This window comes from Abramis brama (assembly GCF_963993115.1).
Source record: "Abramis brama genome assembly, chromosome: 11".
In the NCBI taxonomy this organism is placed as follows: domain Eukaryota; kingdom Metazoa; phylum Chordata; class Actinopteri; order Cypriniformes; family Leuciscidae; genus Abramis; species Abramis brama.
In genome coordinates, this window is record NC_139973.1 from 41,466,941 (window position 1) to 41,480,958 (window position 14,018).

General features: G+C 39.8%; 1 protein-coding gene across 2 annotated transcripts in view; it reads right to left on the reverse strand.

Annotated features, from left to right (window-relative positions):
* Positions 1 to 546: 546 nt before the first annotated feature.
* mgat3b (beta-1,4-mannosyl-glycoprotein 4-beta-N-acetylglucosaminyltransferase b) overlaps positions 547 to 14,018 on the reverse strand; it is a 30,915-nt gene continuing 17,443 nt past the window's right edge. For both annotated transcript variants that reach the window (XM_084127936.1, XM_084127935.1), the window contains exons 2-3: positions 10,157 to 10,463; positions 547 to 8,159 (exon numbers count right to left, since the gene is read on the reverse strand). In XM_084127936.1, the coding sequence (XP_083984062.1) occupies positions 6,744 to 8,159; positions 10,157 to 10,462 (1,722 nt within the window). In that variant the 5' untranslated portion in view covers position 10,463 and the 3' untranslated portion in view covers positions 547 to 6,743. The remainder of the gene's footprint in view (positions 8,160 to 10,156; positions 10,464 to 14,018) is intronic.

Genomic DNA, 14,018 nt, shown 5'->3' on the forward strand with positions numbered 1-14,018 from the left:
CTCCATCCTTCATCAGGCCATTCTCAGAGAGGGACAGTAATATACCAGACCCTTATACATCACCAGAAACAACCGTTAGATTGATTTTACCCTTATTACCCACAATCAATAAAACAGTCGTCACTGTAATCATCAATCTCATAAGTTAATTTATAGCTCATTAAAGATTTGATTATGATAAACAGAAACACGAGCACTGACCTTCGACATCCCTCAATAACTGACTATTTACCTCTTCGGTTGTTTCATGCACTCTTTCCTCAGAGGAATCTCTTGTACTCTTGTCTGTAGTTGGGATCAGTTCAGGATCACCAGGTCTACACAACAAAATTAGACCAAATGCTAATCAGAAATAGCTTTAACCCGCATATTTACAGAAATAACCCGAGGAAACAGGGATTAGGCGGGAAAACCGCGGACTGGCTCAGTTCACTAGATTCTGAGCACACACTGCCCTCTAGTGTGCACTGAGGTCACTAGTGAAGAACACAAATGAAGACTTCTGAACTGTTGATGAGACAAAGCAATGGAAATATGTCCACAAACTGGTTTTCAAATTAATTTATTATAGTTTTTGTCATAGAATTTGTTATTTTTATTCAAGGTTAACATATAGCCATTCATATACACAAAACAAAAAGGATTGTATAAACTCATTTAATGTACACGTTGCTCCTTACCAGTGCAGAAGAGTGTTATGCTCTTCTTTTCAGACACTTTCACTCTTTTACGTTGTTCATCTGACTACGGTTTAATAGCGTTCCATCTCTGAACCAGCATGAAAACTCTCCCACACACGCACAGAGAACGTGTTTGGACGAGTGAAAAAAACAGTGGTCGTGATTGGCGGAGAGAGAGAGAAGAGTGGACGTGATTGGCGGAGAGAGAGAGAAGAGAGGACGTGATTGGCGGAGAGTAAGAAGAGTGGACGTGATTGGCGGAGAGTGATCACACTGCAGCACGTAGATCACAGGAGAGATCAAACTGGTTTAGTTAAGAGGAAAACAGTGCATCAATAATAATGTCAAACATGATAGACTGATCTTTATGTCATATAAGAGGATCTTATACAAGATTACACATCAAGATGAGAAATATTAACTTCACCCGAAAATATAAACAAAGAAAAAAAATCCTTTAATATATAACACACTGAATAAGTTACGCTTTCGAAATGATAAAATGCAGTGCAGATATGAACAGTTTGACACACAGGACGTTCACTATTATTTCCTGAAGGATAACGTGTGTGTTTGAGGCGCGTTTGACTCTCACACACATATTCCATTCCGTTTTTAATCCTGTCCTGTGTTTTATATAAACATTTTTCCTTTGAGCTGCAAGCAAAGCTCCCTGATGCATGAAACGACACCGTTCACAGGTGATTCACAAGACAAAAGCAAGATAATGACCCGAAACAAACTCTACGCCAGTATGCTAACGAAAGGTCGGACATCAGTTTACTGCGCATGCGTGTTCTTCTCATTAGTGCAAACGGCTTTTTCTGCGTCTGCGTTTTCTGCGTTTCTCTTTCCTCAACATTTTTCTATATTTTTGTCCCGATTTGTATGCTATCGGAAATCCCCTACTTCCCATTTCTGAAGCTCGTTGTAGGCTATGCAAGTGTTTTGGTGTCGGAAAGAACATGAATCATGCGGACACCAGATTTATTCTTGCCTATTTGAAAATGAATAAAATGTTTGGGGAAAAAAATGAAAAAAAAATAAAATAAATGAAAAAAAAATAAATGTTATTGAGAAAATCTTATTATAGCCAAAATGATATTTAGCATCCCATTCATTGACAACGTTAAATATTCACCGTGCTATCAGAATTCTGGAATTTCGGTCAAATACAGGCTATTTTCATGTTTCAAATGATTATTCATAGATGTAGATATGCACTACTTTAATGGCAAAACAAGGTTGTGGGGAGGGGAGGGGGGGGGGGGGATTTTAACTAATAAAGAACACCAGTAACAGCAGCAATCGTTCTTCCCTCGGCCATGTTTAAAGTTTATGGCCGCCCAACTCGGGAACTTGGGTATCAAAATTATCCCAGAGCTTCCCAGTAGTAAATATGACTTGAGAGGGCGTTCATGTCAAATTTTTCACTATGTTTTAATATTGATTAAAACATAGTGAAATATTGAGTCCGTTCATGCACGTTTCAGGATAAGAATTTGATGCAATTGCATCACTAGAGGTCAATATTTCTAATGTATTCCCATGCGGATTGGACACAGATTTGGAGCGTCCATGCAAATTTTTCACTAGGAAACTCGTATGTACGATAATTCCAATAGCAGTGAAGGCAGCAGTTGACACCAGTTCAGATTTAGGGACAGAATTTACTAAAAAGTGCAAATTAGCGTGCGGAGTGGAAAGTTCTACTGATAATGTGCAAATTCAATGTCACATCAGGCGCAAAATTGGTGGGATTTGACCGATTTCTGGAAGTGTATGTTGGACACAGACATGTTTTATATTTTGAGCTGATTTTAGAAGAAATTGTTTCCATTTGTCACACACTGCAAAGCCAATGGGCGGAGCTTGATATCCAGCTCCTCCTCTGTGGATTTAATGGGTGGAGCTTGAAGGTCTAGCCACACCCTACCCATAACCCTATCCCTAAACTTAATTAGGTCAAACTCTATCCATTACATCCAGCATATAAAGTCGGCAAGTGTATTATGATGCAGTGTTTTAAAGATCTGTCACGATTTTTAAAGTTGTGTAGTGTATTCCAGCCGTTAGTCAGCATAAAAGGAAAATTCACTGTTTTTTTCTAAATTATCTTATTGTGAATGTTTCATTTAAAAAATGTTTTGACCTTGAATAATAATAATAATCAAAATGTCATAACTGGAACATCAGACTTCTGGTGTTTAAGTGTTAAACTCCGCCCCTGCAAGCTCACGCTCATCTGCATACACTTTTGATAGCCACGCCCACTTCTCAATATCCTAGAAACAAGTCCCCTCACAACATTTTTTAATTTTCAATACTTTGTTACACTCGGATGCACATCAGAATACAGAAGAAACAATCTGTGTCGCTACTTCTGTTTCATCGCAACTATAAAGTTAAAATGTCAATATGTTTACAGGTAGCTCCAGTTAAATGTCACAAACATTCGTTTCGGTTCAATAGCACAAGAGCATGTGCGTTTGCATACTAGCGTAAAGCGTTTCTAGCCAAGAGGGTTAATGATAGACTTTCATGTTTAAGATGAATAATATGATGTGAGAGGACGGGATGGAGGGATGACATGGAGGAGAGAGACATTTCTCTGACAGACCGATCTTCCCTTTTGTACACAGAAACAGGATAGTAATAAATTAGATAAATAATGTAAACAGCAACAACATTTACAACAGCAAACAACACAAAACAAAAATGACATTAAGTCCGTAACAGTGAATGTTTGTTAACTGAGAGAGAGAGAGAAAGTGGCTCCTGATTAACAGCCAAACGCCTCAAAACGGTCCTTCATTTGTTTCAATAGAGCAAAACAATCATTAAACTCGAGACAAAATCCCCTCAGCGCAACTCGCACAAGTTCAAACCAGAGCAAATCAAGTGTTCCTCTGAACTAAATGTGGCGCGTTGGTCGTGGACGGACATAAGAGACGCACTCTACCAGTCAAAAGTTTTGGATCGGTACGATTTCTAATGTTTTTAAAAGAAGCCTCTTCTGCAATCCAAGGCTGCATTTATTTGATTAAAAATACAAACAAAACATTAATATTGTGAAATATTATTGTAACGTAAAACAGCTGTTTTCGATGTGAATATATAGTAAAGTGTAATTTATGAAATTCAGCTTTGATCACAGGAATAAATGACATTTGACTATATATTCACATCGAAAACAGCTAAAAACATAAAGAACGGTACCGATCCAAAACCTTTGAACGGCAGTGTAAGAGACATAATTTTCCAGATATGAGTTACATAAGATCATTCATAAGGCCATTATTAAAGATATTCCTGCTCATGTAAGCTGCTCGATATGCAGATGTGAACAGATTCAGGTTGAATGAAGCCAGTCCGTTCATGCACGTTTCAGGATAAGAATTTGATGCAATTGCATCACTAGAGGTCAATATTTCTAATGTATTCCCATGCGGATTGGACACAGATTTGGAGCGTCCATGCGGATTGGTTTGCAGCTCAAGCTGGCTCGTCTCAAGCACATTTACTGCGCGCATGAAGGCTAAATTCACATTTTGAGGACAGACGAGGGGTCACGGCCACACTGCAATCCCAGTGTGATCCCATAAACGCATGTGGACTGAGATTGAGCACCTGTCTCTCTGCTGAGATCTGTGATGTCTTCAGGACATCTAACGCTCTTTCTATCTTTAGGCTGTGTGTCATTATAGTTTCAGCCACTAGCGAGTAGAAGTCATTTGTTAGTTCATGACCCTTGACTTCTGGTGATATTTATTTCACTCAGTATTTTAACCCCATGTCCCAAAGAGTTCCTATATCTGTTTTTAGCACACAGAAATGATTCCCTTTACTACTTTAATCGTATGTCTAGGAGAGTTTATTTATGACTAACCATTTTGGAGCCTAAAGTCAACATGAAACGACTCTTTTTTTGTGCAATGCGACTGAACATTCAATGAGAATAAATGTAGGATGGGACTCGATTTTCTTCATAATGTTCAATTCAATTCATTTTACATTTATTTGTATAGCGCTTTTCACAATCACATCGTTTCAAAGCAGCTTTACGTAAATGCATGAGTCCACATTACAATTTAGAGAGATCTGTTATCAGAGGAAACTCTTAAGTTATGCATTTCAGAAATGTACATATACAAAATCAGAGTTAGCTAAGAATGTATTAATTTAAACAAAGTAAGGCAGAAACAATGAGCTCATTGAAGTAATGAATATTTGTTTGTTAATAAATGATTATGACAATGTGTCTTTATATGAAGGTGGTTGATAAAAAAAGAGGGATTGACGTCATCTATATTTCTTCAAAATAATGACAATGAATCATTCACAATAAGAGCAGCAACATCAGTTAAGAGAGTCACTGTTGATTTCATGTTGACTTTAACGGCCCCACTATAAGACGTCCGTAAATGATCCCAGAACGTATCAAATGTTCTGCAGATCCTCAGATCTCTGGTGCCGCTGTGTAAATGTAATTCCCCAGAGATCTCGGGTGCGATCGGATGGCTTCACTGCACTGAGAACAGGGAATTTCCAGCGCAGGATTTCGTAAGAAACTGTTTCCCCATTCTCACTTTAATTTAAAACTCGAGAGCCAAGACCACCAAACACTACATGGCTCTGGTCCAGAAGCACAGTGAGCTGCAGTGCACTGGGAAATTCATTAAAAGCATAAAAATAAACATTGGATTGCGACCGTTTATTTTTAATGCTTTTTGGTCTTGAACACATCGCATTTATAATCACTTGTCGCAATGCATTCTTTGGCTCATGCCTTCTCTAGAAAGGATAAATTAGGATTTGTCCAACCTAAATTTATTCAGACACCTTCAACATTTCTCACATTATCACAGTTTATTCGCTATACTTAAAATAACTCAGTTGATATTTGACTGGTTTTGTTTATGTTGAATATCTGTCAGCTGTTAAATTTAACTACACAATTAGATAATACCAGTTTAGCTCAACCAATCACCAAGCAATGCTTCATTTTGTTCAGTCTGTGTGTAAAAAGAGCATTAGCAATTAAAGACAACACACTTCAGCAAAACATGATCAGCTCAAAGTGTCCGAATCATTTTTGGTCCCAAAGTTTTACTGGTAGTCACTGAATGAAGAATTATTGGGTATAATATGTCACAGTTTATTTTGCTCTCCTCACTTACAGAAATGAACTTTAGTGTCCTGCACACACTAGTAAAATAATATCATAAATTATATCTGGTGTCTGAATGATTTTTGGTTGGACTGTAGGTTTCTTAGAAGGCAACATATGATTTGAAACAACCTTTGTGTCTTTGATGTCTTAACATGCAGACTCGCCTGTAACAGAGCCACTGTGTTTGTCTTATTTTATCTGGTGTCTTCTCTTTCTTGTGCACAACATGGATGATTCACATTATCGCAGGCTTAATAGCTGATGATTTTTTTTTTTTAAACAGCTTGTTTTCCAGCTTTAGGATGTTTTCCACAAGGATTTCTCCAACAGGAAAATCATCTGTGTTCTGTCTGAGCGAATCTCACATATCAGCTCCATCAGAGCTCAAACAAAGCTCTGTTTCTCTCTAATGGTGTCTCTCTCTCTCTCTCTCTCTCTCGTCTACAACCTCATTCAGAAAGGCTCACAATGATACACACATTTTTTTTCTGACTGAGTAGTTTGGAGTTTGGAGGAATTTACAAGCTGTCAGCAAAACCAAAAATGTGGCATTTGTGCAATGAGTTTTCTTTTTTTCGATTCTGAAGTGCAAGCGAGAAAGTCTGTGCACCAATGAAATTCACTCACACACACACACACACACACATTCGCTCTCTCTCTCTCTCACACACACACACACACACACAGTCATGTACAATGAACACAGGAGGAACAGAGTGTCTCAGGTAAACATCGGCCAAAACAAAAAGGTTTGTTGTTCTCTGCAAGGCCTGTGTTCACATGAAGCGTTCATCCATTGGACGGTTTTGGGAGGGTCTTAAGAGCCAATCAGAGAAGAGGAACGAGTAACAGGACGGCGGTCTCTTCTCTCCCAAACATTTGATCCTTATCTACGCGCCTCCCGGCCTGGCGTATGGATTCTCCAACAAGTAGCGGTAGTGATCGTAATGATCAAACATGTATTTGGGGGCGTACATATGTTCCTTAGGGTCCGATGGCGGGTATTCCTGCACAGATCCGTCAAACCAACCCCCCGTTCGGATCAGATCCCGGATGTAGTTAAGATCCCGCTTGTCCTCGTAGTCGCCCCAGCGAGGAAAATCCCCGTTTTGGGCCGAAATGAGTTTAAAGTGAATTCCCTCTGGCGTGAAACACCAGGAGCAGTGCCAGCCTGCGAAATGAAACGGACTTCCGATTGACCACTGGACCAAAATGTGTCCGGTGTCGTTTTCGTACTTCCGAAATCCCGGCATGGTGTAGTATTCCCTACGTCGAAGCCGAATCCCATCGTTATCATAGACATCCCTTAGCATGCCGATGGTACACCCGGACACAACCTCGAGCGAGCCGAGTTGCTTCCAGAAAAACCCATACAGGGATTTCCTCATGTGGATTGCAAACGGCTCCGTCCATCCATCGAAAAGCTTTAGGAAAAGAACTCCTTCATGAGCCGGAATTTCATCAGCATCGTTGATTAGAAAAACGTCATCGGGACGTAAACCCGATATGCGAGCCATGCCGTCGCGAGTCAGAAACGTGCGCAGATAATCGTCGGCGATCCATCCGTCTTGTCGACCCCCGTCCGGGAAATGATCCAGGAAAACGAAGAGGATCTTGTGCCGAACATAATCGTATGTTCCGTTGAGCAACAAATGCAGGAATCTGAGCGGACGCCTTTCTCCGTACGCCGTGAAGTTGGATTCGCACACGAGGAATAGATCCACGGCTTGGATGAGCTCGCGGAAGCGCACGTGCAACAGGTCGAACTCGTGGTTCACGTTAATGGCGTTTATGACGCGTCTTGGCGTCTCGCGCGGCGTTAGCCGCTCTTTCGTGGGGAGATTTGAGTGATACACCATTGTGGGAACGCCACAGTAAGATCCATGCCATCCCGGTCGACACACACACTTAACCAGACGCTTCCCGCGCTTCGGCCTCCCTCGAGCGAGACCGGATTCTTCCACTGATTTCGCTTGAGTCTTTGACTCGTCAGGTTTTTGTAATATTCTCCGCTGGCTCATTCCACCAATGCTAGGCTTGGCTCTCAGCGTCTCGTCTTTCACCAGCGCCGACTCCGTTCCCTGACGAAAGCACAGCGCTCCCGCTTTGGTGCGGATGAAATACGGTGTGTGGTCGTCCTGGAGCGTGTGTGTGCGCCGGTGAAGGTCGCCCAGGGATTCCAGCGGGTCTGGAGTCGAAGCGCGACGCAGATGAAGCTTGTTCACCGCGACTCTCACGGCAGCGTCTCTCTGCGGGTCGGGGTTCTGGTGGGTCGGGATGCTGGCGACCAAACCTCTCTTATGGACCTGATTAATGGAGAACAAGCACCATTAGAAGACTCACAGACAGCAGAATCTGGACAGTTTCACTTGCCGCGTTTCCATTACCCTTCAAATTGCGCAAATTGAAATTGCGAATTGAAAATACGGCCAATGGAAACACGTCAATTTTACAAAAACTCGCATATATTTCAAAAAAGTTTTAACGCTCACAAGAGGTGGTTTTTCAGGTAATTCGTAATTCGTGTCACAATATATTGCAATACAAAAATGCCTCAATATGTATCGTGGATAGTGACAATCTGTACTGTGTATAATTCACTCAAAATGAAATCTTCAGCACTACATTAAACTTCTATATAATGTTGAATAGAATGTATAATAATGCAATGGGGGAATACTGTGAGTCCTGAAAATGCCAAATGTCTGATGTTACCAGTAAAAAGTTACATTATTTTAAATATATCTAGTCACTGAAAGAGTGCAAGGCATATTCTTCTAAAATAATTCTGTATTTTCAGCTTCAGAATCATGAATATTGTTATTCTGGTGTCTCTATTGTCCTGTGCTTTGGGTTTCCAGCAGCAAGTCCAAGACTATTCATTTACACACACAATGTAAAACCAAATTTAGCATTTTAATCATACGTCTTGGGTTATCGCAATAATATCGTATTGTGAGTTCAATATCGTGATATGTATCGAATCACGACATGAGGGAATCGTCTGTAGACATTCATAAGTTGATCTCTCTGTGATGCTTTAAGCAGCCTGACATGTCAACTTCTGACTCAACCAATCACATAAGTTTGGCGCGGGACTATCTGTCCGACTGACCAATGACAGAAGGGGGGTGTTGCAGGGCACAATCTTACAGAAGAATAGGGTTGGGACAATATATCGATGCATCGCGATTTGTGGATCGATTCCAATTCTGAGCTTAGTTATTAACAGCAGATGGCGCTCTAGGCTAGTTTTAAACTGCACGCTCAAATGCTCACGAAGAGCAGCGCTCGTGCGTTCGGCTGAGTCTGAGAATGTACTTGTGCTTTTATGAAGATTAACTTGAACATCCCACTGCAAACACCCTTGTAATTCGCTTCAACATTTTTCGAACTTTATGAATGATGATTTTATAGAAGGTTCAACTGGTGTGTGTGTGTGTAAGGCATTGGAAGCCAGCAGATTAAGGCTGTTCCTAGAGTACGCAGTGCCATCTGCTGTTAAAAAAACGCTCAGAATCGATTCAAGAGAGAATGCATTCGGAAAAAAATTGTAATCGATCCAGAGTCATTTCTCGATTCACAGTCCCAGTGCCTCAGTGGTGCCGGAGCTCCTGCGCTGCAGATCTTCAGGTCAGTTTCAAACCCTGATTATTATACTATTCATGCATCATAGTTGTTCTCATGCAAGTTTTGGTTCGATGCCATTGTCTGTAGACATTCATAAGTGGATCTGTGGACAAGTCAACTTCTGACTCAACCAATCACGCGAGTTTGGGGCGGGACTACTGTCCGACTGACCAGTGTTGCAGAGCACGACTGTACAGAAGATCAGTCCCAGTAAAGTCCCACACACTTCAGAGTTCCTACTGGCGGTGCGAATGCAACCAGGAAAACGTTCCTAAGGGAACCATTAGTTCAAAAGCCCCTTATGACAGACAGGGGAGTGTTGCAGAACACGACTTTACAGAAGAACATGTTGTTCTTTGTGCAAAGAAGCTAGCTAAAGTCAGCGAATAAAATACTGACACAATGATGAACAAGTAACAATAATATTCGCAATAACGTATAGTTTTACTGAATAATTAAGTAAACCTAATTTCTTAATTTATCTTTGTAAAGAAACCTCATTGCTTAACTGCTCTCTGCTGTCTCAGACGACGACGTCTTTTCCCGTCGGCCACCGTAACTTTTGTTGGGTGCAATTCACAAACTCACCACTAGATGCCGCTAAACATTACACAGTGCACCTTTAAGATAGAAAGTTTCTGTAGAGGACTGTAGAGAAGAAGAGTCCCAGTACCTCAGTAGTGCGCTGCAGATCTTCAGGTCTCTTCCAGGGCTGTGGTGCTTCGGGCTCCTGTCCGGTGTCGAGCTCCAGAACCGCTCCGACCCGAGGCCCTTCCTCAGGGGACGCGCTCGCCAGCGGGGTCGAGCCCTCCTTCCAGAAGAAACCCGTCACCATGATGAAGGACTTGATGTTAGGGTAGGGTGCAGACAGCTCCCTCAGCAGGGACACGTAGTGGAGAGCCTTGTAGTAATGCAGGAAGGAAATGACACACAGTCCCACTGTGCAAATCAAGAAAACCCTGTGACGTCTCATTTTCATCCTGAGAAACAGGAGAGAGAGAAGCAGAGCTCAGAGACTCTAGCCGAACAATCTTACATACTCATAGTAAAGGGATAGTTCAGAAAAAAATGAAAATGACCCCATGATTTACTCGTCCTCAAGTCATCCTAGGTGTATAAGACACTCTTTTTTCAGACGAATACAATCAGTTATATTAAAAAATATCCTGGCTCTTCCAAGCTTTATATTCCAAACATCTGTCCATCATAAAAGTGCATCTGTCCATCATAAAAGTGCATCTGTCCATCATAAAAGTGCATCTGTCCATCATAAAAGTACATCTATCCATCATAAAAGTGCATCTTTTATGATGGATAAATGCACTTTTATGATGGATAGATGCACTTTTATGATGGATAAATGCACTTTTATGATGGATAAATGCACTTTTATGATGGATAGATGCACTTTTATGATGGATAAATGCACTTTTATGATGGACAAATGCACTATTATGATGGAAAAATGCACTATTATGATGGATAGATGCACTTTTATGATGGATAGATGCACTATGATAGACAGATGCACTTTTATCATGGATAGATGCACTTTTATCATGGATAGATGCACTTTTATCATGGATAGAAGCACTTTATGATGGATAGATGTACTTTATGATAGACAGATGCACTTTTATCATGGAGAGATGCACTTTTATGGACTTCAAAACAGAAACGGCCATTCACTGCCATTATAAAGCTTGGAAGAGCCAGGACATTTTTTATATAACTCTGAGTATATTCGTCTGACAGAAGAATGTCATTTACACCTAGGATGATTGAGGGTGAGTAAATCATGGGCTAATTTTAGTTTTCGGGTGAACTATCCCTTTAAGTGTGATACTGATAATGATGTGTGTTAGTCCACAAGCTTCATTTTACACAAATACTTTTAAGTTCTCTGTGCATTTGACAATATTTTAAACCCTTGTGACCTTATGGACATTTTTGTCTTTTTCAGTTTATTTTTTTTTATGATTTTCCCTGTGTTATTGCCAACTGCATAAATTTTGGCACAGGTTTGTATTTTTATTGGAATTTTACTATTTCACCCCCATTTCCTTTAATAAATCTATTTTGCACTAGTAACACAAAATAGTTCCACTCAGGATCTTAAGGACAAAAATGTCCTCTATTGAAACCCATTAAAACGGCAATTTTTAATCCCAGGGCTGTTTAATTATAAACTGATGCAATCTTTGTTAATATACTTTCATTCTGTTGGCAAGGCTTAAAAATGTTAATTTTTACATTTTTTTTTACCAGGTGGTGCCATTTTCTCAGGTTTGGCCAATATAGCAAATACTCGCTATAAAAATTACACAGCTATAATTGCGTGTGTGTGTGTTGGTATGGATGTCAGAGTGTGGTTTGTATGTGTGTAATAAAATAATTGTATGTGTGTGTGCTTGTAAAATTTGAGAGAGAGAAACTCTACTGCAAATCCCAAATCCAACCACCGTGTCCCAGTGGAGTTTTGCTGCATCTAATGGGGAAAATGTGGAACTGCGCCCAAACAAAAACTCACTGAAAGCTAATGTTTTGAGATATCAACTGGTAATTTGGAACACGACTTGTTTAGATTTATGACTTTGATTTTCTAGCAGTTTTAGAGTTCAACATGTTACATAAAATATATATTTTATATAAAATGATGTTCATGAATCATTTTCATAAACTTAAACCTCCATAACTTTTTTTCATTTCACTTTTTAACTTAAAAAAACACTCCACCCATTTGCATTAAGCTTTGCATTGTTCAAATTCAAATTGTTATGACATTTTTGTCCACTAAGGACCTATGAGTAACTTTTTTAAAGGGGTGGTAAAATGCCCTTTTCACAAGATGTAAAATAAGTCTCTGATGTCCCCAGAGTGTGTGTGTGAAGTTTTAGTTCAAAATACCCCACAGATATTTTTATATAGCATGTTAATATTGTCACTTTTTGAGGGTGAGCAAAAATGCACCGTTTTGTGTCCCTTTAAATGCAAATGAGCTGCTGCTCCTGACGCAGGGGGCGGAGCTTCAAGAGCTCTGTCCTTTTACCTCACACACACATGCACTGAAAATGTCAAAAACCTTTATCCTTTTATGTTCAAACCGGAGTCAGACAATGATGGAGAGACTCGAGAAGAAGTGACAACATGTAGAAGCAACAGGACATTTCTGAATGGTTAGTTGATGAATTTATGCAGCTTATGTGGAGTTATCTTCTAGTCATTGATTAGCATATTCTGTCTTGATAATCTATAAATCGCGTTCCCGGGGGCGGGGTTTATGTAAATTCTAGGGTTGGTGATGTCACTAACCCGGGAGGAATGTGGTGTAGTCTCTACCAGCCGTTTGTTGTAGTCCTTAAAAAGCGATTTCTTTAAAAGCAAATCTCTCCCTTTGCTTTGAACTTTGAGCGTTGTAACTTTGCAGATGTTGTTTATGCTCAAACAGCAACATTACACACTAACTAAAGTTCGAAAAATGAAATCATAATCAACCACCCCTTTAATTGATGCACAAGGGTTAATATCTGCAATAGTACTGTATTACAATAATGACACATCACCTAATAATGAAATTGACAAAAACAACAACACTAAAATGCCCAGATGCAGTATGATATTGATCGTTTTGAGAAAAAAATGTGCTTTAATAAGCTCCTGCAGAAATTTCTTCCACTGCATTCTGTTACATAACGGGAAATAATGGACCAATATATTTGGGAATTATATGAATGAGAAAATCACAATATATGTGAAGCATCTGATTTCTGAACGCCTCCTGCGACGTCTTGAGTTTGCTGCATTAATATAAGCCTGCATTTTGTGGCATTTCCATCACCGGAAGGCAGTATGTGGTTGTAATTTAAAGTGCTCAGCGATCATGATTAGATGGACGTGTTTCTCTCCAGTGTTTCAGATCAGCTGAAGAACAGAAGCTCCTCAGTGTTTCTGACCTTCCAGATCATCAGTGATAGTAACAGAACACCCCATGAGAACGTTCACTGCGATTGTTCCCATCGACGCCGGGCATCAGGGACACTGAAGATGCTGTTCGAGCTCGAGAGCATGTGTTAGCTCACATTATGGCATGGTTTTGTGAAGATATACAAACATACTTCCAGTAACGTTCATAAAACATTTGTTAAAAGTCATGTGGTCTTTAATAATGTTCTCAAAACGTTAGCACAAAAAACAGTATTTATACATCGTTCATGGAATGTTTCAGTTGGACGTTCATGTAAAGTTTTTTAAATGTAACGACTTGTTTCGGAACGTTCAGAGAAAATTCAAAAGTAACGTTTCAAAATGTTTGAAGAATGATACAACAGAATGTTCACTTAACGATCATATAACCAAGAAAAAAACGCTTTTAAAACATTTAAAAAAACTGGACGTTTTGAACGATCAGAGAACATTTAGAAATAATGATTTATAAGATGTTAGCAAAACGTTCTTAGAACATATTTTTAGCTCTGGGAGGATGTGACATTTCTGCACGGTTCGTACAGACATTGTAAAATAAAATTCAAGGACTT